We start from the raw sequence: 25,645 nt of genomic DNA, 5'->3' as shown, positions 1-25,645 counted from the left end.
AACCTTCTTAAGTTTTCTTCGCTAGCCCTGATTTCCCTTTCCCAAACCAAATCTCAGGCCTTTTTAGGGGTCAGGAGAAATGATGTGGCTTTGACTGAGTTCTCCTGGGCTGATGTTCCTACAACAACGACCGAAGTGAGTAGGCAGGGAATTGAGGTTTCACATCAGAACTTTCAAATCAGAACTTCTCTAAGAAGTGTCCACAAAGATTTAGGGGTAAGATATCTAAGAGGCATCTCTTAAAATAGAATATTGTAAACAACTTGCTGTTTCTCAAACATGCCGAGGACACTCATGGGTCTTCTGTACGTGCTGTTTCTTCTGTCTGGAGATGAAATCGCGGAGGTCCGGGTTGGGATCACTCAGGGCCCTGTAAGTCCTTGCAAGGAGTCTGGCTGCTACTGTGAAAGGGGAGGTTGGGAGGACGTGAGCAGACAAATAATGTAATCTGCCTTATTTTATTTTCCCCTCAATTATTTGAGACACATATTGTAAATCTATAGAAAGGTAAAAAATTAGGACATGAACATCTGTATATCCTTCACCTATTCTCCAATTGCTTACGTTTTACTACATTTGCTTCAGATTCTCTTTCTTTTTTTAAATATATCTTTTATTTTGCTAAATCATTTGAAAATATGTTGCAGATATAAAGACACCACCGCTAACCCTTTAGCGTGCATCATCTAAGAACACGCACATTTTACTATAAAGTCAAATATCATTATCATACCCAGGAAAACATGATTAACTCAGTATTATCTATGTACAGTCTATTTTAAATTCCCCAGTTGTCCCATAACTGTCTGTGGAAAATTATATTTTCCAAAGATGGCCACCACAATTTCTCTCGCCTCTGGAACTTTGTCAGTCCCCTATAAAGAGGTGGAATCTAATTCTCTTCCCTTTGAATGTGAGCAGCCTTCTGTGAAGCAAAAATGATGCTGTGACTTCTGAATCCAAGGCAATTCAGCTTCTACCTCGCTTGCTGTGACACCTGATGGAGCCGGAAAGCCATAGGAATGCCCTGAGGCCACCCTGCTGTGAGGAAACCCTGAGAAGCCCGTGGAAGCAATCATGTGAAAAAGCCCTGAGACTATACGAAGAGATGCCCGCCAGCCCACAGCTGCTCCGGCTGCCTGGTTTCCCAGCTTCAGTCACCATCTGACTGCAATTCATGAGACCCTTGAGGCCAGAATCACCCAGTCCAGCCCTTCTCGAATTCTAACCTCCAGAAACCATGAGATAACAAAATAAAGTTTTTTTAAAACCATTATGTTTTGAGGTATTTTGTTACCCAGCAGTAATAACTAGAAAAATGACTTTCATAGAGTTTTAAAAAAATTCAGGATCCTTAAAATTCATTAAAAATAAATAAAATTAAAATATAAAAAGTGAAGTCTTAAGATTTGTAAATTACATTAGGTTATTATGCCTTTTAGCTTCTTTTAAACTAGAACAATCTCCTTCCTTCTTATTTTTTAATGTGATGTCTTTTCGTAAAAGTCTAGGATACTTGTTTTATAGTATATACCAATGTTTAGATTTATGAGATTATTTTTTCATGATTAGATTTGTATTAAAAATGTACTGTCAAGAATACAAAAAGGGCATTTTTCATTTTTTTTTTACCATGGTAAAAATTCATAACACGAAATCTATCCTCTTAGCAAATTTTTATGTGTACAGTACAGCATTGTTAACTATATGCACAGTGTTGTATGGCAGATTGCTAGAACTTTCTCATCTTGCATGACTGGAACTCTATCCTCAGTGAACAGCAGCTTCCCATTTTGCCCTCCCCCCAGCCCCTGGTAACCACCATTCTACTTTGATTCTATGAGTTTGAATACTTTCAATACCTCAAACAAGTGGAATCATGCAGTATTTGTCCTTTTGTGACTGGCTTATATCACTTAACATAATGTCCTCAAGGTTCATTCATGTCATAGCCTGTGACAGGATTTCCTTCCTTTCTGAAGCTGAATAATATCCATTGTACGTATATACCACATTTTCTTTATTCATTCATCTTTCGATGGACATTTAAGTTGTTTCTACTTCCTAGCCATTGTGAATAATGCTTCAGTGGACACAGGAGAGCAAATATCTCTTTGAAATCCTGTTTTTAATTCTTTTGGATAAATACCCAGGAATAGGATTGCTGGATCATATGGTAGTTTATTTTTAGTTTTTGAGGAACCTTCGTACTGTGCCATTTTACAGTCTCTCATTAGGGGTTGCACACTTTGCACACCCACTAGGATGTATGCAAATACCTTGTTTTTCCACAGCCTTGTTAACAGAATATTTTATCAATTTTTTGAATTTTTGTCAATCTATTGGATAAGAAATGGTATTTCGGTATATTTAACATTGGATTTTTCTTCCTATGAGTGAAACCGAGCATCTTTTAAACAATCTAACGACTTTCAAAAGGATCTCTCTGGATGCCATGTGGGGAGAGAATGAAAGCTCAGTAACACAAACCCTCTTGAGTCAAGTGAATTCTGTGATCAGGTACTTCCAGACAACCAGATTTTCCTTTAAATCCAGAGGCTACTACATATGAAGGTGTGGTAAATTAATGCAATGTCATTTACTGAGAACCTACAATATGCCAAAAACTGCAATAATTGTGATTTTAAGTAGAATAAGATATGATGCTTTCTATCAGGGAATGCACAAACTATTGGATGAGAAAGATAACTTACAAGCAAGTTGTAAGCAAGTTGTGTGAGAGTTATGACCAGATGCTATGAGAACAAAGAGGAGAAACTGGATAGTTGGGGCAAGTCTTCTAAAAAAGGGTGATGGACGAGCTCAGATGTGCTGGATGGCATTCCATCCTGAGGCAACAGCACTTTAAGGCAGAGAATGAATAAGAGGTTGTGTTTAGGGAATTACAAATTGTTCTGTATGGGTGGAGTGAAAGGTGCATATATGAGATTATTGAAAGAAGAGACCATAAAAGTGGGTAGGAACCAGATTTAATCTTTTTTTCCAAATGAAGTTTTCTTTGTATCCTGAAACCTATAGGAAATTATCAAAGGATTAAACGAAGAATAACATAACATCCATTTCTTTAACTTAACATATATTTTCTTAAATTTCTTAATATCCATTCTAATGACTTGAGAGTTTATCATAATTCTATTTTTCTTAACTGTGGAAATCAGAAAGACTTAATCATGCTCTCTTGCATTCTTAATCTCACAGTGGCAAGTAACTATAATAACATAAGTGAATTGTGAAGAGCATAACTATTAGAAAAACAGGGCTGATATGGGAGGTAGCAAATGAATGAATTAAAATGTTTTGGCTTTACAAGTTCAAAAGTTTTATCAATTTATGAGTGACATCAACAAGATTTATTGTTTTAAGATAAAAAGTACATAGTTTATTATTCATAGTTCTTTAAAAGTACATTTGACATTTTCTCTTAGCTATAACTGCTTATTACAGCTCTTTTGAAAAGCACTTATTTTTTATTTTTTTTACCCAACATGGAGATGGGCTGCTTTTTCCTAAATAACGGCCAGAAATTTTAAACCATTCATGCTTTTTCCAAGGGCCAGGTGACTGGATCACATTAAGAGGTGATGGGCATCGCATTAAGGCCAATTTAACCAGGAGTGCAGGAGTGGCATGCTGTAGTGCTGGAGGCACTGAACTCGGAGTCAAGAAGGTGGGGCCTCTCAACAGAAAGCCACAGGAGTGACCTGGAGCCTCAAATTAGGTGACTGAATAGATGACCTTTGTGGTTCTTTCCACCTTTAATTATCTATTGCTCCACGTCAGGCATTCATTGTCATTTGCGAAAACGTGCTAAACAGTCAAGGCCACTTAAAAATTTCTTGGATCTCGAATTTTACTTAATTGCAAGCAGAAAATCTGCTAGAATGTAGTTTTATGAAAACCAGGCTTGTTATTCACATTTGGATATACCAAAAGTCAAGTGATGCCCTTAAAACATAACTATCCATGCATTTAGCCAATCATTTAAAAAACACGTAGTGACTTCTTATAGATTCGAAACAGTGATCCAGACACAAAGGGAAGCACAAAGATGAAACACACAGAGATCATTCGTACAAGAATGCCCCCTCATAGGAGAAAAGATGTGTACACCAATAACCATGAGGTGACATGGGTGTTAGGTAACGTACGAGATTTGGCGATAGAGAACTGGAACTGAGTAAATATGAATTCTAGCCCTGATATATCACTAACATAAATAATTCCATTTTCCATCCTTCACTCTTAGATAATCCTTTATTATTGCTGTTTTTAATGTAGCATTTAGCATGTGTGTATGTGTGTGTGTGTGTGGGTGTGTGTTCTGGTTGTAAGAGCAATAGATGTTCAATGTAGACATTTTATAAAAATTAGACAAATGAAACAATGAAAATCATCTTCAATCTGTGATCCAGGTTAACCACTGCCAGCATTCTGCTGAATTCCTTCTAGTTTATTTCCATGCTCATATCTAATTTTCTTGTAACCTGCTTTTTTCACTAAACATATCATGAGTATTTCCCTGTTATTAAAAATTATTATACAATGTGTTTTTTAATGGCTGAATGTATTCCATTGGGGGGGAAGATAATTTGTTTTGCCAGTATTCCCTCTCCCCTTTTTTTGCATTTAAGTTAATTCATTCCTCTGTGAAATATTTTTCCGGCACCTGCTACATGCTGGGAACTCCTCCTAGTGCTGAGGATATAGAGTAAACAAAACACAAGGTGGACATACCCTCTTGAAACTTGCATTCTGGAAGCAAGATAGAAAATACAATGATAAATTTGGCCCTACTCAGCAGAGTTAGCTAGTTACACTTTACAAGCTTCAAAATTCATCTTTAGGTCCTCTCCAAAGAGATTCACTTACTCCCAAATCTCCAAGATTAGCTGGAGACCATACATATTCCCACAGGATTCAGACTTAGCTTAGACAGCAACCACAGTGCCTGCCCCTTCCAAGCCTTTGCTGAAAGGATGGCCCTTAGACAGCCACTGCCCAGTCATAGTTTAGAAAGGAGGTTGGGGCGGCGAGGGAGGGGAGGTCACAGGACCCAAGAGCGGCCATTTCATAGTAGGCCAGGACTGATGTTGGCTGACTCAAAAAAATGTGCTGGGCCAAATAGATTCTCTTGCTTGGGAATTTGACCTGAGATAGCACGAGAGGATGAGGCAGTCAGCAAGTGAGAATTGAAACTGAATCTCATATGGAAAATGTCTGATGCACTCACATTGGGCCATGTGTAAGACTAATTAATGAGGGAGTAGAAGCCAAAAACAAGCAGCACTTGTTGAAGCAGGGGAGGAATATATATAGTCAGCAGTAGAAAAAAAGAGACACTCAGACACATGGAAAGCATCTGCTGTGTTCATATGAGAGCACTAAGGCAAGATCAAGATCAGGAACTCTCATTTTTATGGACCCTAGAGACGTCTTGGACTCAGAACATGCTCCAAGTCCTACTGGCCCCGATTGTTCTTCTGGAGTTCCACACACACATTACTTGAGGTAACTGGGTGAGTCTTAGTCTTTACGACCAGAGGAACTCAACAAAAACAAGTCTGTCTACAGAAGAGACAGTTACATATGTGCAGAACAGTACACAAGAATACAAAACTCAGCCCTGTCAAACTCATGAAATAGGCTTTACTTATGCTTTTGATTTGAGAACGATCTTACCAAGACCCAGATTTCCTTTCCTTTTAGATCTATTGTTTTCTTCTGCCAGGTCATTAGAAAAGTCAGTTTCTCCTCCTTCATACATGTTAAATAAAAACTAGTAATGAAGCGTCATGTTTGGGCAATGGGATTGTTTTGGAGTTGAAAAACACATTCTCTGTCACAAGCAAACAGCGGAATAGCAAACCCGACATTACAACGCAGGGTAATAAGCACTTTGAAAGAGCCTGCAGAGGATGCTGTAGGAACACAAGGAGGGAGGAGGGAAGGTTTCGTGAGGAAGGTGACCCTTAAACTAAATTTTAAAGAATAAACAGGAGTTACCTCTATTTTATACTCCAGTTCAAGCTAGAGTTCCCTGGTCACTAAGAAAAATGTTTATTCTCTGACTTTTAAAAATCTTACTGCAGATTTCGGCTCATTTTCAATTCTGATACTGTGATCATACGTCCAGAATTTCTAAGTTTTTGCTAATTTTTGATTAGTAAAATTATTTCTCTGTTCTCTTCCTCTGCAGAATTTCCCAAATTTTCCTGATCATAAGTCACCTCAAGCTCAGGATAAGTATGCAGATCTCAACAACTGTCCCATGGAGATTCTGATGCATTAAGTCTGGATTTTTTTTTTTTTTTAAAGATTGGCACCTGAGCTAATATCTGTTGCCAATATTTTCTTTTTTTTTCTTCTTCTTCTCCCTAAAGCCCTCCAGTACATGGTTGTATATTCTAGTTACAGGTCATTCTAGTTGTGCTGTGTGGGACGCCACCTCAGCATGGCTTGATGAATGGTGCCATGTCCATGCCCAGGATCCAAACCAGTGAAACCCTAGGCCGCCAAAGCGGAGTGCCTGAACTTAACCACTCAGCCACGGGGCCGACCCCTGGATTTTTTTAATCGAGTGTTGCAAGTAGTACTCATTATTAGGCATGTTCAGGAATCATTTTTCTACTATGCAAAGTTGTCGTTATTACTATCATTTACTTACTTTTCAATAGAGGGTGTTCTGTTAACAAAGTGCTTTCTAGGATTAGTAAATAAGAAAAGAAAGAAACATAAAATTTCCAATTAGGAAAAAATATTTCCTTTTATTTAATTTTTCTTTGATTTTTTTTATTGTGGTAACATTGGTTTATAACATTATATAAATTTCGGATGTGCATAATTATATTTTGATTTCTGTGTAGATTACGTCATGTTCACCACTCAAAGACTAATGATAATCCATCACCACACACGTGCGCCTAATCGCCTATTTAGACCTCCTCCCTCCCCTTCCCCTCTGATAACCACCAATCTAATCTCTGATTCTATAAGATTGTTTGTTGTTGTTTTTATCTTCTGCTTATGAGTGAGATCATATGGTATTTGACTTTCTCCCTCTGACTTATTTCACTCAGCATAATACCCTCAAGGTCCATCCATGTTCTCAAAAATGGCCAGCTTTCATCATTTCTTATGGGTGGGTAGTATTCCATTGTGTTATACACCACATCTTCTTTATCCATTCATCCCTAACTGGGCACTTAGTTTGCTTCCAAGTCCTGGCTATTGTGCATAATGCTGCAATGAACATAGGGGTGCATGTATCTTTACGCATTCATGTTTTCATGATCTTTGGATAAATACCCAGGAGTGGAATAGCTGGATCATATGGGAGTTCTAGTCTTAACTTTTTGAGGAATCTCCATACTGTTTTCCATAGTGGCTGCACCAGTTTGCACTCCCACCAGCAGTGTACGAGGGTTCCCTTCTCTCCATATCCTCCCCAACACTTGTTTCCTATCTTGTTAATTATAGCCATTCTGACAGGAGTGAGGTGATATCTCATTGTAGTTTTGATTTACATTTCCCTGATAATGATGTTGCACATCCTTTCATGTGCCTGTTGGCCATCTGTATATCTTCTTTGGAAAAATGTCTGTTCAAATCTTTTGCCCAGTTTTTAATTGGATTGTTAGTTTTTTTGTTGTTGAGATGTATGAGTTCTTAGTATATTTTGGATGCTAACCCCTTATCAGATATACGGTTTGCCAATATCTTTTCCCAAGTTTCAGGTTGTCTTTTTGTTTTGTTGATGGTTTCCTTTGCTCTGCAGAAGCTTTTTAGTTTGATGTAGTCCCATTGTTTACTTTTTCTATTGTTTCCCTTGCGTGTTCAGACATGATACTTAAAAATATGCTGCTAAGACCAATGTCAAAGAGCATACTGCCTATGTTTTCTTCTAGAAGTTTCATGGTTTCAGGTCTTACATTTGAGTCTTTAATCCAATTTACGTTAATTTTTGTGTATGGTGTAAGATAATGGTCTACTTCCATTCTTTTGCATGTGACTGTCCAGTTTTCCCACCATCATTTATTGAAGAGACTCTCCTTTCTCCATTGTATGTTCTTGACTCCCTTGTCAAAAATTAGCTGTCCATAGATGTGTGGGTTTATTCCTAGGCTCTCAATTCTGTTCCATTGATCTGTGTGTTTGTTTTTGTGCTAGCACCGTGCTGTTTTGACTACTATAGCTTTGTAATATATTTTGAAATCAGAGAGTGTGATGCCTCCAGCTTTGTTCTTTTTTCTCAGGATTCCTTTGACTATTTGAGGTCTTTTGTTGTTCCATATAAATTTTAAGATTCTTTGTTCTACTTCTGTGAAAAATGTCATTGGAACTTTGAGAGAGATTGCATTGAATCTGTAAATTGCTTTATGAAGTAAGGACATTTTAACAATGTTAATTCCTCCAATCCAAGAGCATAGAATATCTTTCCATTCCTTTGTGTCTTCTATTTCTTTTGACAATGTTTTATAGTTTTCAATGTATAGGTCTTTCACCTCTTTGGTTGTTTATTCCTAGGTATTTTATCCTTTTTGTTGCAATTGTAAATGAGATTGTATTCCTAATTTCTCTTTCTGCTCCTTCATTGTTAATGTATAGTGATGTAACTGATTTTTGTATGTTGATATTGTATCCTGCAACTTTACTGTATTCATTTATTATTTATAAAAGTTTTTTAGTGGATTCTTTAGGGTTTTCCATATATAAAATCATGTCATCTGCAAATAGTGACAGTTTCACTTCTTCCTTTCCAATCTGGATTCTTTTTATTTCTTTTTCCTGCTGGATTGCTCTGGCTAGGACATCCAATACTATGAGGAGGCCCAGGACAGTTGGCTGCAAGGTCTAATAGCACATTCCTGTTGCAGTTTTTCTGTTAGTGAATTGTTGGTTTTTTTAGATGAATTTTATAGATAAGCACACATAACCCCTACAAATGTAAATTATACTTTTTAAAAATAATTTCAGCGTGGGTTAATTTCTATTTATACAGGCTATCTCCTTGTGTGAATGTTGTTGTTTACTTTCATTGTAATCCTCTTATGTTTTACTCCCAGTTTAACACACTCAATCTGTTCACATCCATGTTTGAATTTCCTTTAATTAGCGAAATACAATTTAGATTTAGCTTTCAGGGATTTGAAGAGGAGGGGGATGGAGGGGATGGTGGATACATGCATTATCAAATTAAGAAAAATAGAGACAAAAAGTACTTAATAAAATATTGGATAAAGGGATTAGCTCCTGTTTGTATGGGATTTTAACAGTTTGATGAGCAAACTATAATATTGCTATACTTCAAGGATTTGCTCCACTTGAATTCCAAGGAAGTGTGGTAAGAGCGTGATTCTCATGGCAATCCATGAATCTTTTGGATTAATAAGTAAAGCAAGCACTGCCATTATTATCAGACATGTTGGAGGGAGGCACACATTCCACAGATATAAATTGTTAAGATCAATACCTCGAGTTTGTTTATTGAACGAGGGCACGAGCAAAGACTCAGAACACTATGTAATTAGAAATAAGAACATTGGAGCAGGAAGGTGACATTTTTCTTCACAGCAATAGAAGATAATACATCTCCCACAAGAGGGACAATCGTGTCTAAACCAGAACTATTTCATTCGTCACACCAGTCAAGTATTACCACATCTTCCTAAGATAGGGGGAACTGGAAACTCCTGTTACAATGGACAGTATACTCTTACTAGTTCCTTTTGTATAAGTATATATGTCACATTTTATAGGGTTCTATTTATTGAGGACAGGTGCAGTCATTGTCCACAAATCTTTTTTGTCCTCTTCATAAGTATCAGTTCTTAGTACCCCTCTACATATTACTTTATATGGGTATGTAAAGTAAGCAGACTCTGACTATTTTTAAAAGTATATTTGAGGGTACTCTGTAGCACTCTGAATTGATCAAGAATATTTGTGTGTGGGTGTATTACATGTGTGTGTAGAAATTTTGTGCTTGTGTGTCTATAGCTAACAGTGACTCTAGGATAATTCTAGTGGCTCTCTCCCCTGGTATATCCACAAGTAACTTACATTACTCTCCTGAATCGATCAACAAACACTTCAGGGTCTGTTCTTCTTTCTGACAGGCTCCAAAACCTGATTCAGTACACTGAGAGAGAGTGACCATTCTGGAGGGGCAGAATCAAATCACCAAAGACCATGAAACTAATAACTATAAACAGAATATCATCCATTAGTTTAAAACGGGGAATTGTAAATTATAAAGGTTCTGAAATATTAGAATCTGTACAAGTAGAGGGTAGTCTTCTTATGGTAGTCAGGTTGTATGGGAAGTATTCACGAATGGAAAGAAGATTTATAAAACTGTATAACAAATGACTATCCTAGTGAGTACATGTTCTTAAGGTCAACATATTCTTTTCCTATAGTAGGATCTATATAGGAAAGCAAACTATCATCAGGAAGTTGCTGGTTGAGTTTAGAATCAGAAAAAGAATTAGAAGAATTGAATTCTTAGTGGTCCCAGGCTCAGAAAGCCTGATGGGCCCACCTCCCAACTGCTTTAAACCTCAAAGTCTATTAATCAAACCCCTGCATCCGACCTACATCAGAGGTGTCTAGGCCTGCGACATTGGAAATACTCATTTGGAGATGGCCAAGGTTTTTCTGTCTCTTAGACAGTGCTAATATTTATCTTTGTAACTCTTTATTAGTATTAAATTTACTTGGTTGGCACTTTTCTTTAGCAATGAGAAACACTTTGGTAACCATAGACTATTTCAGGCCAGAGAGTTATTCTGTGGAAGGAGTCTAGTTCCCTTTGCTGTGATCTATTCTAGTTTAACTCTGAGAGGCACTTGGTTGCAGCCATCTCTCACCCTCACACTGGCAAAAAGTTATTGTGTCACCTGGATATTATGTTGACATATAGGAAGAAAAATTTAAAAATGTATTAATTAAAATCTTGCTTATATTTTCATTTTCAACTCAAGGGTATTTGAATATATTTAAGTGTCATAGATATATTTCTAATACATATCTACCTTTTTGGAGCAAACAACAACCTTATTTAGCATTCTCAGAAAACGGCACTTCCAATTGAGACCTGAGGTATTACTTAAGCTTACAATGGCTATCTTTTAAATCCACTATAATGAAAATTCATATCTTTCCTGCAGCTAATCTCTACTTTGATTCCATCAAGGTTTTCTCACTCTCATTCTGACCTAAAAAAAGCATATCTTGTGTTACATCTCTTGCATGCCTCACTGCACCTGGACCTTTCTTAATTTTAACACAAACTTTATTCAAACACTTAATTTTGGGATGGAGAATTTGCGGGAAACAGATCACTACTCCTTACTCTGTTCTGCAAGGCCAACATCACTAATAATGACAGCAGACTTCTCTTGGGTCAGACTTGGGCTGAGTCTAGAAGTGGGCTTCTCAACCACAAATCTCCAGGGAACTACAGCTGAATCCAAAAATTGGAGCTGGAATGCTAGATGAAGTTAATTTGGATTCCTTGCCTTTCTTATGATGTTTAAGATCTGTCGTTTATTTCGAATCCTAGCGTTTATCTGAAAGCAATTGTCTACAGGAAGTTTTCTGAATGAGGAAAGAACAAGTTTTGTGAACAAGTTTTTTTCTCCCCTTTATTCCTTGTGAATCTCCTCATCAAGACAAAATTGCCAGATATTATTGATAAAGGCCTGAAAAGTAGCAAGGTTTGGTAAATACTTAAAGAGTTTGTTGAGTTAGTTTAATCCAAATTAGTACCCAACATTAACACAAGCTTTCCTACAAGACTTTTTTAAATTAAAAAAAAAGTTTTTTTAATTAGTGAAAAATAAAATATTTCTTATAAACCTATTGTACATGAATGATCTAATTTTGAATTTCTTCCATGTTAAATGAAACTAATTTGATCTAGAAAGTTCTTAAGCCTCAAAGCAGCTATTGGTCAAAAGAATCGAATAGATGATTATCTGTTCACAGCCCTATTGCTCTACGATGAAAGGAAATTTAAAACATCAGAATTTTATATATTACAGATTAAAGGATCTTAAAATTATTGGTGAATATATTAGCATTTTAACTACGTCTTCAGTTCATAATCAAGCATTGGTTTAACTCTTTTGCCTATGGCAGAATTGAGAAAAAAGAGAAGAAAGCCATATGAGATGATTCCAGATATTTCCACTTGGAGAGAATAGATAAGTTAGAAGAATCAGATTAATTCTGATATATAAATCAGAATTATTTATATTTTGGGATATGAAGGTTGATAAACTTCTGAAAGGCTAAATGCCATACTACCCCCAAACCATCCTGATTATTGGATACACACGCTAATTTTGCCCAAGATGAGTTACTCTTACATGTATCTCATTTTCTAGGAGCTGAGAAATAGATGCAGTTATTGAATACAAGTAGATGATGAAAAATACCTGCAATTTTATTTGCAAGACTTGTAAAATGAAGGTCAAGAGAAGAGTCGTTCAAAATTTATTCTCTTTGTCCTTATCTTATCCAACTTGTATGCTGATATAATTTTATTCACATTTGTAAAATTACATTTTTTTCATCTTGAATATTACTAATGCCAGGGGCAAACTCATACATCTCCTGATATATAAACCTAGCTTTACTTTACCTTAGTGATTTTCAGAAGGGAAATAAAATCCTTTCTTTTCCTTATAAACTTTACTTCAATTAGTTCTTTCTCTACACGACTTTATAATACTTGCCTCAAGCATACATACGTACAAATGCTTCCTAGTGGAGCTGGCACACAAGCATTAGGAGGTAAGGGAGGAAGAGCAGCAGCCCTTTACACAGGCCACTCTGCTCCAGCCGGGGACCCAGCAAGACCAGCTCTAACATGAGTGTACCCAGAGTGACCATGTTTGCTCATCTAACTCTTCTCCTATTTTGCTTATTCTTTTACTTTAAATAGGACAAAAAGAATAGTAGAGGCAATAATCACCCAAATGAAAAAACAGGTCCCTAGTGGGAATAAGAAAGTTTTATAGTTGAAAATCTGATTCTCCATAACAGCAAGAATCTCTGAATTCTGATCACTTTCCAAAGCAGAGGAGGGTCTCCGGGGGCACTTCCGTGGCTCTGCCGCGAGTTCCTCATGTCATCACTACTTGCAGCATAAGTTTGCCCCATTTCTAGGTGTGGTTCCATTAGGTCTTTACCAGTTTGAGAGCTGGAACTTCACCTTGATTTGGCTGCTAACTACCCAAACCCTCGCCTCTTTGTCAGCTCAAGTTTCATCCTCCCTATCATTTTGCATTATTTATTTGGAGAATAACTCAAAAGTACTTACTGGGTTGAGGACCACAGTGAAGAAAAGTTCACCTCCTTGGATACTCTTGTCCAGCTCCTTAGGACCTCCTGGATATTCTTTGTAGAATATTGTGTGCGTGAAAAGCCCGCAGGTTTGTCTTGGAAGAACCTGAATGACGAATGAACAAGTAAGGAAAAAGTTCATTTCAACCATTAATTTGTTGAAACTTAGCTTTTTTTTCTGATGAAGATGATCCATAAGCTGGTGTCATTATTCAGCTCTTAACTAAGGCCCAGAAAATCGTTCATGCTCTGGGAAAACAAGGATGACATCAGTACAGAACGAATACTGATGAAAGTGGAAGAAATATTTTAAAACTAAGATAGACTTTAAATTACTATAACCACTTATCTATTTTAAATCTGCAAGTCAGTACTCCTATTATGAAGCCTAGTATATTGCAGCATCTTAAATAAAAAAGAAGTAAAAATGAGACTTTAAACATACTGGAATTATCTGTGTTGCACTGTAATTCTAGAAGGCAAAAGTTTTAAGGATAACACTTTCTGCCAAATTCTACACATGCAGCAGAAAATGAAGTGAGTTATTAACCTAATGTGATTGGTAGGAAATGACATTTTAAATTAGACCAAATATTTGAGACACAAATCATATTGTCTGCTCTAGTCTGAAAGGATTACTGCAGGCTGTAGGAATTGCTCCAAATTCTAAGTCTGAAGCCTGCCAGTTCCAAAACTGAGAAAGAGATTATGCATTTGGTTAGAAGTTTTCATAAAGTGTCACAAACAAAATGACAAAAGGTCACTTAGTAAAAAGTCTTCTTTTTATCCTTTGTGTGTGAAGGCCATTATTTGCTTCAATTATACACATTTGTGATAAGGACATTTTTTTTTTTTTTTTTACAAATTCTTACAGCTTTCCTGGTAAAATATTAGTGCAATTATAAAAGAAAGTGTGAACTGAAGCTGTGCAAAATGGTGCAATCGTCAGCTAAATGTTCCACCATTACGTCTTTATGCCCTGCGTTTGTTACAATACATTTGAAGTAGCAGAAAATTAATCAATATAATCTGGAAAGCTACAAATTTAACAGAATCTTACACAGGCAGGTCTTCTGTTTATTGTCCTAAGCAAATTGATCCTCATTTTTTCTGTCTTGAGTCTTAAAAGCATGTGTGGTTCAGTAAGTGCTTTCAAAATATTACCCGTACAGGACTTCCCATGCTTTGCAACTCTCTACAAATATACTAGTTCTTTTTCTTTAATATGAACATGTATTATACTAAATTTCAATTTAGTCCTTGGAGCATTTTCTTACAAAACATAATTCTCAGCTCAATCAATACATCATACATTGCTGTGTAAATCAAAGCTTTATATATCCTATTTATTTTGGTAAAGTGGTAAAAGTTATATCCTTAGAAGCTATTATATCTTGATGAAATAGTTAAAAGAACTTCAGTTTAATTGTAGAGTATTAGCTCTGATGTCATCTCTGTTTAAAAGCACTATATGTTCTCATAATGTATGTACAACATCAATGACAAAAAAATAACTAACTGCAAAGGTACTGTAACTGAATTAAATATGTTCCCTAACAATTCATGGAAATGTAGTTTCTTGGAAATTAAAGTTTATGTAGTGTTTATTCATTTACTTAACAAATACTTATTCTAAAGTCTGTGCAAATCCAGGTGGGAGAACTCTTGAAGGATTTAAGGTGTATCGGGGAAAGAGAAATACCCAAATGCTAAGTAATGAAATGTCCAAATGTGATTAAATACCAGGTTAGTTTTAGGTTTCAAAAGTGCATGATTCTGAATCACTTTTAGGCTTCAGTTTGAATATTTTGCTTGAAAAGCTCTGGAAACATACAGAACCATCTTTGGGACTTGATGGTCCAGCTGATTCTATGTAAAATGGAGAGAAAAGGGAAAAGAAATTTGAGTTTTGTCTATTTCTCAAATTATTTGAATTTGAACAGAGGGAAGAAGAAGTGCCAGGCTTTACCTGGCAGCTCTGGGGAAGATCACACCTGCCGAGAGGATGCGAGTCACCACCAGCCCTTGGATGGGCAGTGGACCACCACAGGGCGTTGAGGAGATAATCAGAGTGTGATAGGGTCATATTTCATTGCCTTGCTCCCTGAACGCAATGCTACAGGACACTGAACATGTTCCCTGAAGCAGCTCTCTTATGTTAGAGAAGGAATGAGAGAGATTTGGGGCATTCTGCTGTGGACTGCCCTCTAGAACTGGTTCTGGGTGTAAAACATTGTCAAATTCAAACTTCAAGACATTGATGAGTCCCTGAAACCCTTATAGCTGTTGACAATAACTGGGACATGGTTATGAAAACCAAAGTCAACAAGGATCTTGGCCAATGGGACTCAAAGCCAATATCCCGTATATAAGGCCTACACCTGGAGCAATTGCCAACAAATACTTCTGTGAGCTACCAGTAAAGACCACCCAGGAGGCTGCCAGCAGCGTTAATGGGTGTCTCTACCACTGGACATCTCCATTAGAAACAGTTAAGTAGATAATCAGGATCTGTAGTCTAACTGCTTGAGAGAGATTAGATAGGTCTCTGGCTCTCCCCAGAGAGTCACATTTAAGGACCAGGGGATAGGGTAGAGAGCCCTGGTTTTCTATCAGCTCCTTACTGAATGAAGATCAAAAGTGCCCAGTAGATAATGCAATAGGACTGGAAGCTCAGAGACTCTGGTTAGGGCTCAAACACCTTGAAATGTACTAGGCTTTTATGTCCCTAGTGGAGTCACAAGATGATGTGTTATAGGAATTCAGAGGAGAATAAGATTAGAGTACACCTGAGTTAGGTGTTGCGCTGCTATACGCCAAGGTGGTTTATGTTAAATTACATGAGATAAGGGACTCGATATTGAAGAATGAAGGGAACAGGAACAGGTAGAGAGTGGCCAGTCTTTCAAGGTGGAAATGATGACAAAGACATGGACGTAGCAATACTGTTGGAGACCTTTTTGGCTGGAGTGAGTCGGTTTTAGCTACAGGGAAGTAGAAGATAGAAAGGGAGACTTAGTCCAACTGTATTCAGGTCCCTGAAGAACAGGTTAAGGAGTAGGAAAACAACCGGAAGTTATCAAGGTCAGGAAGGCCAAGATGAAGGCAGCATTTTAGAAAAATTAAAAGGTTGGCACTGTCCATGGGAGAGATGGCAGTGGGGGTGGATGGAAGATATAAATAGACAAAGTAGGAGCCAGCACCACAGTTTATACATGAAAGTCATGGCAGTGAATTAGGCTGTGGGAAAGGAAGAGAAATAAAAAAGTATTATAAAGGAATTATTGATGAAATGTAGAGACTGACTGGACACGGGGGTTCAGTGTGATGTTTGAATTTCAGAACTGAATTAGGGATAGCAGGATCAGTGGCTGGTTTGAAGGGAAACTTATGAGTTTCATTGAGGGCCTTATGAGTTTGATTTGTGAATAGATCATAAAAAAACCAAAGTTGCCCTCAGCTCATACAACAATATATGGGTGTGATGTAAGTAAGGGTCGCTCCTCAGATCCCTGCTCTTTTCCCCCATGCGGTGTCTCCCGAGGAGGGCATATTTGCCCATGTGGCCTCAACTTGCACTTCCATTTGGATGACTCGAGCCCCGTCCTCTCTCTCTTACTGCATAATCAACTGCCTGCTGAACATTTCTCACTTGAAGAGCCCACAAAGCAAATATGGAGAGTTTCCATGGATTGCTGCAAAAGTGGAACCACAGGGGCATTCAGTCAAAACAGGAAATGTGTTAGAGTCTTTATTACCTGCAAAATTCATGCATTTATAATACAGGTAAAACAGTTTTCAGAAGAAATGAAAAAGGAACATATCCCATGGGACATCTCCAAGGAAGTTTTCTGGCAGTACAGAGAGAAACAGAAACAGAGGAGAACAACATTGGATAAAGCCCCTAAAGACTTGAATTCTATTCTACTAAGACTGCATAAGATTTAAAAATGACAAGAGATTATTGAATGTTTTTAAATTATAATAAAACCAAGTCTTCTAAACTCTCTCTGGTCAATAGGCTGGCAGCTTGAGGCACAGTGAGCTCATTTTCAGTAAAGAGGAAGAGCAGACTGGGATAAAATGTGGCCATTTGTCCCCATCTAGCATTTCCAACAGTTTTTATTGAGGGAAAAGTCAAGATGAGAGTTGATCCAAGTTAAATGTCATTATCCATTCTGTAATTTTTGCAGACATTGGAAAACTGTCTGAAAAGAAGTCAGTTACAGTTGATTCTAGAGGGTAGACATCTGTTCAAACATAGTTTGACAGAGAGTTATGGTGCCTCCCCACACAGTGTTCCTCCCTGTGGTGATCCTCCTCAGGGTGGGCCTAAGTCAGGAGGCTCATTCCTAACCTCACCAGGACTCTTTGGGTTTTCTGATTTGGGGAAAAATTAGGATTTCACTACTTACTCTGGGAGGTCTCACAAAGTATTAGGTAATAACATATCTTGACCATGTACATTTGTCACCAGTGTAAGAAAAACAAAACAAAAGAAAATAGAGAAGCTTTGGAGAGAATTCAACAATGGATATAAGTGATTTAATTAATATCCTCTCTCATTTGTACTCCATGTTAGGATCTGTTAATGATAATGCAGGACTTCACATGTGGCTTCTTGCTGTAAATGGCTGAGGTTTCTTTTTAGCCTGACATGGTAAAGAGAAGAGCACAGTTTGGCTTGTAAAAGAGTAGCATGGTTAATACAGAGAGAGCTGGTGTTAGTTTTACATACTAAATAACTTTTTGAAGAAATGATGGCTTCTATAAATTATCTGCAAGCGAGCTGTAATATTTCCTTAGTATTTTAACATCAGTGCCTGCTTAACAGCAGGAGTGGCAGTAAAAAATGTTTTTAAGTTATATTTGAAGAATTGAAAAGAAGTGACTTTAATGAAAACATCCTTTGCTTAGATATGACAAGTATGCTTGCTGCAGCATGGAGCTTTTCCTACAGTGAAGCTTTAACATTCTGCTCTTCCCTTTTGTTCTTCCTTCAAATGAGGAATGTAAGTCTGGCAGAATCAGTTGCACCCTGTGCCTACTGGACGAAGCTCACCATGATGTTTTTGTGGATGAAGCCCCTCCGGTATCTAGCTGGCTTCAGATGTGGATATTCTTCAGTGCTGGTGATTCTAATATTCCAGACCTTCTTCCAGGCCTCGTAAAGCTGAACGTGCACAGGGTAGACGCCTGAATGGTGAGGGGCCACGGCGTAGCCCATGTCAGTGGGAATGCCATGTTCCTAAGACCAAACAGATGTTAGTTAGAATGTGGGAAGATATATCTTGATCCTGTTTTTACTTCAGGATTTTCAGATGTACTATAAATACATTTGTTTAAGCCCATCAATACTTGATTGTATGGTAAAATTAAAGTGATAAATATTAAGGCCGCTGGACTTCATGAAGCCTGGTAGCCATTGCACCAGTCTTGATGTATAATTTGAAAGAGTCTGCATTCAGTGCATCCTGTCATAGTCACCTGTTCTAGTCTCATATTTCAATAAGTTAAATGACAAACAACACTCAGTGCTCCCCACAAAATAAAACTAACCTTTATTAGAAGGATAGACACATTCCGAGTTCACTAGACCTCATAACAGGATCTTATTTTGCTTGTTGCCCAGTTTCTACCAAGTCTGCCGCATTTCTATTGGTCCCTTAGCATGTGGGACAGTAAAAGACAATGTTTCTTGCCTTGGGAGAATCACACACCTTCATTTAGAAACTGTGGTAAAATTTTATGGAGTAATTTTCTTTCAAGTCAGAGCCCTGATTATAGTGAAAGTAGAAGGTACTGAAAGAGCCAAATAATGCGGAAACTTAGTTGATCGGAAGTCAAGCTTTTGTACATAAACTGAGTCCAGTTTAAAAAAATAGTTTCGAAACACACACACACAATTTTCTTCTATTCAGCTGGTCCTGACTAGGTCTATAAATTCCAAAAATAAATCTACGCGACATATGGATTATTTGGAGGGGGTTTGGGACAACTTTGTGTAATCGTGATTGTTCTTCATTTGAGGTGGCTTATTAATCCTCATACAGTATCTTTGGTATAAAAGATGAAACGTGGAAAATTGCACAAGCATAAAAGATGAAATGTGTGTTTTGTAGAAAGAACACCCCTGGCTTCAGTAGTAGACTTGTATTTTTTCTCCTGAATGATATTTTGTTTTTCTATCTGTATTTTGCAATTGCTATATAGTCTTCAAAAGCTCCACCTAAATGGGCTTCCTTTGAGTCAGTCATGGCTTTTCTTCCTGCCAAAGAGCAATTTCACATCCTGAGAACCACAGCAGCAGGCTGCTAAATGCACTGCGTCGTCAAAACAGGCTACAAAGGGATAGGGAAGAAGCGGAAGAGGTATGGCCAGCTTTGTTTCTCCTAAATAGTAACAGGAGGTGAAGGAAGGGTAGGAAGCGCCTGAACACAGAAGGAAAATGGGTTGCCACTGGTTGGTCATTACCTAAGTGTCTGTCAGACTCCTTCACACAGTGCAAAAGGCCCTCAAAATTTGGTCCCAACCTGCCTACATAGCCTCATCTCCTCTCAGCGTTCATCCTCCTCACCCCCAGTTCCTGATGCTTCCCTTCGTGTCTCTGCTGTATACTGGACACATTGTCTCCCCAATTGGAATATTCTTTTCCTCTTATCTTGTAAACTTTGTTCACCATTCAAAACTCAATTCAGTCAGGCGTAGTCGAGGATGCTGGAAAGGGGAGCTGTCACACTGTTGCTGTGACAAAGAGGGTGAGTGGTATTAGAGGTGGAGTGGACCATAGCTGTGTTTTTGAAGGGTGAGAGGGAAAGTTTGATGTCCCTCATTTCATTTGCATCTTTGTGGAAATTACCATAACTATGCAATTATCATTACATCATTTAGAATTTCACTATAAATTGAATGGAAATATCTCATTTTTTTTTTTACTGGTTTTTAAAATCTCAAATTAAAGCAATTTTTTCAACTAAGAATCATTTACCAACACATACTTCATGATAGAAAAGGTCAGTGAAGTATTCCTCTAAAGTAGTTTAAGAATAGGGCTGCAGTGATCATGGACCAGATGAAAGAAAATGAATTTCAATCATAGAGATTTAAAGAAAAAAATTACAGGTTAACATTTTTTTTAAATGGTGTGGGAAGAAGCAAGGCTGAAATTCACAATGACAAGGACTACATTATAAAATTCAAACATCTCCAAATTTGTAAGAAATTATGCTGATTGAAAGCCAATGTAGTTTTAAATGCCTGTGAGTGGTCAGCTATGACTTAAGGAACACCAAGTATGAAAAGGAGCCAATGTATACACAATTTTTGTTTTTGTTTCTAGCTTTTAACACTAAAGAAATACTGAAGTGGTTTATTCTCATCTTGTATTTGTGTGCTGGCACAATGTGGCACAGCGGAAGAAAACTCCACTTCTGGAGTCAAACATATCTGGCCATTTCACTCTCCCATTTACCACCTGGGTGGCCTTTGGAGAATGATCTATGACCTCTAAGTTTACTGTCCTGGTCTCTAAAATGTTAGTCGTAAGAGTACTTACCTCAAAGAGGTTCAGGTTCAGGGGAAATTAAATAATATAATACATGGAAAGCTTTTAGTGCAGTTCCTGAAACATGATACACATTCAACGAACGTTGTTTGTTATTGTCACTACTGCCCTGCCTCCATTTTTTATCAGCTATGATCCTACTACTCAATGATAATGTGGAAATTATAAAACTACTAGGCTACCATTTTTTCAGTAAAAGTGACGGACCTTTGTTGTCCTATTTTCACTGTGGGTTTGGGGATTCCCTCTTGTGAGCTTCTGTCACTTCTATCCTCCTCTCCCTTCTTGGGCCTGCTTCCCTCCTGATCTGCCCAAATACGCTCAGCCAGTGCCATGTGGCTCCAGCCTGGGAATCATTGAAGCTGAGTTAGGAGGAGGTCTCTTTTCAATGCGTTTTAGATAAAGCAACATACAGTGGGCCCCAAATTTGCATTCAATACCAGAGAGAACACCTGAAATCTTATAGCATAGAAAAGTTTGGGTTAAGATTGCAGGTAGTATGTTCTAGCAGGCAGACTATCATGTTTTAGAAGATTTAGCCATAAGGCCTAATTCTTGACTGACTATTCTCTTCCAGATCTTTTAGTTTGAAATTAAGCACATATTATTTTGAAATCTGGGGCAAAAAGTCTAAAATGGTAGACATTTTAGCTTAAATAGTTAATTCTCCTATTCTTTTCATTCATCCTTGATTGAGAGTAGCATCTTAGATCCAGGAACTCTGTAATCTCTATCAAGATTTCCCTAGAGGACATGGATGGAAAAGACTGGGGAATATGGCTACGTTACTATAAATTGTAGGTTAAATACTTAGAACACAAGAGGGATTAATTAGTCTCACAATTGAACTCTTCATCTCCACCTGTCGACTCTGCCAGATGTGCTCTTTCCCGGGGTTCCTCTGTGTCATTAAGTGACACTATTAGTCATCAACCAACTAGTTGCTGTGTCAAAAAGACAGAGGTGATTCTTGACACCTGTTTCCTCATTCTCTCCTAAGTCCAGTCCATCATCATACCCTATCAGTACTACCTCAATCATATATCTTAAATCTATCCACTTTTCTCCAATGCTATCATCACCATCATCACCCTAGTCCAATCTACCATTTTATTCCATAGCCTTCTAGCACAGGCGCCTAAATATTCTACCCACTTCCTCTCTTGCTTGCTTCCAATTCATTCTCTACATAGTAGACAAAGAACACTTAAAAGACACAAATATGATCATGTGACTTCCTGCCCAAAATCCTTCCATAGTTTCCCCTTGAACTTAAGATAAAATACAAAATTCTTAGGATGGTCATAAGCCTTGTATAATATGACCCTTGCTTCCCTCTCTAGCCTCATTTTGCACCACCCTCCACCCTTTATTGTATTTTAAGTCAAATTAATCTTGTCTTGAAACTCACCAAGCACTTTCCCACCTCAGCATCCTCCCTATGTGATTTTCGCAGACTGGAATTTCCCAATGCCAGCTCTTCACCTGAATAAATCTGACACCTCTTTTAGGTAATTTATCCTGTCACATCTTCAGAGAAGCCGTTACTGACAAGCCCCAATCTAAATTATGTCCCTGTTAAGACTTCTCTTAGTAGCCTTCATTTGTTTTTCAGAGTCCACAGCCAGTTTGTAAGTGAATATTGCTTCGAATAATTCTTAGCTCCGTGAGTTGTGGATTCTGTTTTATCCACTGCTATATAGCCAGTCTTACCAACAGCAAGCGTTCAAGAGACATTAGTGAACAAGTGCATGAACTGATTCTGACACCTCCCTCTCATTCTAATTTTCACTTTCTCAATTATCTCAGTTAATTTACTGGCAGAATGAACATACGGTAACTCACAGGGAAATTTAATACCTATATAAGTAATACTTGAAAACACTTTTGAGACCATACTTAAAAATTATTATTCAACTGCAAAACAGACACATTTCGTATTATAAATTTATATATTTAAATTATACTGTATAAAATTAAAAACTTCAAAATTTTCCTAAATTATGCATTCAAATATTTCCAGAGAATGTGAAGATAATACAATTTTATCAAGCAAAAATTGATGCTGTATTCCTTAGAAAAATTTCCCCAAACTAAATAAAAGAAAAAAATCAGCATTCAGGTATGTGAGTAGCACAATAACTTCATTACTGAAGAAATCATTGTTTACTACTATTTTTGATAATGTTTATTTATTTTAAATATTTAATTTATTTGATTTATTAAATATTTATTTAAATTTTAGTAATTAAGAATAGTACTTTACTTTTAATATTTTTCTCTGTTTCAATCTTTCTAAAGCGATGAATCTTTTTAATTTCCATTAATGACCTGAAGACTCTGCCTATTTCCATATCTCTCAGATTAGCAAGTATACAAACTAATGTAATTAAAACAGCCACAATGATAGGAAATCAAACAAGCATTCTACATTCTACAGCGGAAAAAAATCTAAAACTTTGTTACAACATAATTTCTAGATACTTCCAAATGCTTTTCTGCAGTTCATTTTGGTTAGCATGTCCCATTTTGTCAGTATATAGAATTTCATGCTTTGAATAACTACCTTATAGTATCAAGAATTTACATTTACAATTTACATGAGCTTATGATAAAGTTTCCCTATGTTTATATTTGATGGTGTATTTTGGAGTTGTTTCTAGAAAAAAATTGTTTTGCTTTGATCTTTAAAGCAGCTTCCTTAAGAGTTGTGGCTGTTTGAGATATTATTTCACATAGGAAAGAATACATTTTTCCAGATGATAAGAGCATGTTTGGAAAATGAAATTGGAACCTTTTCACATAAAAGACACACATGCATGCATGCATGCATATATACGCACACACGCACACACAATATGTGAAGAAAATAAATTTATGAAACTATTCCCTTAGATTTGAAGAGCATTTCAAAGTTTCTAAAGACAATTTGTTTTCCTAAGGCGAAATTAAAGGGCTGCACACAAATTTCAGTTCCTCTGGGCCCTGGACGAGTCCTGGAGCAGTTGCCGTGACCGGGGGGAAGTAAGAAATGGCAGTGAAGGCTGCTAAACATACGTAAAGTTACTATTCAAAGGAAGCTGACTTCTTTCTTCACCTCGAAGCAAACCAGGCAAGTCAGGATTTATCTTTAGGTTATGGAATTAAGGTTTAGTACTGAATGCTAAGAGTGTAAATATTAGACTATGCTCCTGTGATAAATGGTGGTATCTCTGGTGTGGTTTGAAATGAAAGATCTTGAAAGAAATAACTTTCTTAGTATAGGAATCTGATTTTTCATTTTTTTTCAATTGTGAAATAAACGGATTGTGCAAGTAGTCACTAAGGTTCAGATTTAAAATTCTGTGTTTATTTGACATAATCTTTGTGGTTTTAGAAGTGATCTATTTTTAATCCATGATCTAACCTTCAGCTAACATGTATAATTTTCTTCCTACATATTTAAGTAAGTAATAATTTCCTAAAATGTGATTGGCATATTTACATAAATTTGGTTAATATTTATGGATTTGGTGACTAGGTTTCTTTCCAGTTTTTTTTACATGGTGCTCTGAAATTCATAATATAAATTTCTGTTTGCTGGCTGGTATGTGAAAAATCTGCTGTGATGATCATGTTGTTTTTAATAGATTTGGTTTAAGAGTTTAAAATTGTCCTCTGTTGGCAGCTGTTGTATAATAAAGAATTTGGCTGGTCTTCATTATCCCCGTTTCTGGGAGGTAAGCCCTAAATCCATGGAATTTCCCAAGTTATAGGAATGTCTTTGTTATTCCTGGTGGGCCCCTGAGACTACATCTGAGTTTATACTAACAAGATGACTCCGGATGGGGATTGGCCATGCCAGAAAGGCCAACAGTGGAATTAGAGAGTTGGGGCTTAGAGTCAGGTGACATCAGCCTGACCTCCAGGTAGGGGAGGAGAGCTGGATTGAGTTCCGTCATGTGGCCAGTGATTCCATCAGTCTTGCCTATGAAATAAAACCCCAATAAAAACTCTGGACATTAGGGCCGGCCCTGTGGCTGAGTGGTTAAGTTCATGCTCTCCACTTCAGCAGCCCAGGGTTTCACCAGTTCGGATCCTGGGTGCAGACCTGGCACCACTCATCAGGCCATGCTGAGGTGGTGTCCCACACAGCACAACCAGAGGCACTCACAAGTAGAATATACAACTATGTACCGGGGTGGCAGGGGGGCATTTCGGGGAGAGGGGTTGTGGAGAATAAGAAAAAAAAAAAAGATTGGCAACAGATTTTAGCACAGGTGCCAATCTTTAAAAAAAACAAAAAACAAAAAACTCTGGACAAGGCTGAGGTGAGCTTCTGTGGTTAGTGAATTCCTGTGGGTCCAGAAACCTCAGGAAGGTGATATTCTTTTCTCACAGTTTGGATTTTAAAAAGTATGGCTACAATAACAAAAGTAACAAAAGTCTGGGGCTGGCCCCCTGACGGAGTGGTTAAAGTTCCACGTGCTCCACTTTGGTGGCCTGGGGTTCACAGGTTCAGATCCTGGCTGTGAGCCTACTCCACTCATCAGCCATGCTGTGGCAGTGTCCCACATACAAAATAGAGGAAGACTGGCACAGATGTTAGCTCAGTGCTAATCTTCCTCAAGCAAAAAAAGAAGAGGATTGTCAATGGATGTTAGTTCAGGGTGAATCTTCCTCACAAAAAAAACGAAAAAAAGGCAACAAAAGTCTTTGGATAAAGATGTT

At 37.4% G+C, this 25,645-nt stretch overlaps 1 protein-coding gene across 2 annotated transcripts in view; it reads right to left on the bottom strand.

Annotated features, from left to right (window-relative positions):
* LOC106842421 (N-deacetylase and N-sulfotransferase 3) overlaps window positions 1-25,645 on the bottom strand; it is a 160,831-nt gene that overhangs the window by 63,229 nt on the left and 71,957 nt on the right. For both annotated transcript variants that reach the window (XM_014858963.3, XM_070504683.1), the window contains exons 5-6: window positions 18,434-18,619; window positions 13,349-13,477 (exon numbers count right to left, since the gene is read on the bottom strand). In XM_014858963.3, coding sequence (XP_014714449.3) covers window positions 13,349-13,477; window positions 18,434-18,619 — 315 coding nt within the window. The remainder of the gene's footprint in view (window positions 1-13,348; window positions 13,478-18,433; window positions 18,620-25,645) is intronic.

The sequence above is a fragment of the Equus asinus genome, chromosome 3 (assembly GCF_041296235.1).
Source record: "Equus asinus isolate D_3611 breed Donkey chromosome 3, EquAss-T2T_v2, whole genome shotgun sequence".
NCBI classification, from domain to species: Eukaryota; Metazoa; Chordata; class Mammalia; order Perissodactyla; family Equidae; genus Equus; species Equus asinus.
Note: the sequence above shows the minus strand (reverse complement) of the source record. Positions and strands in the feature narration are given on the sequence as shown.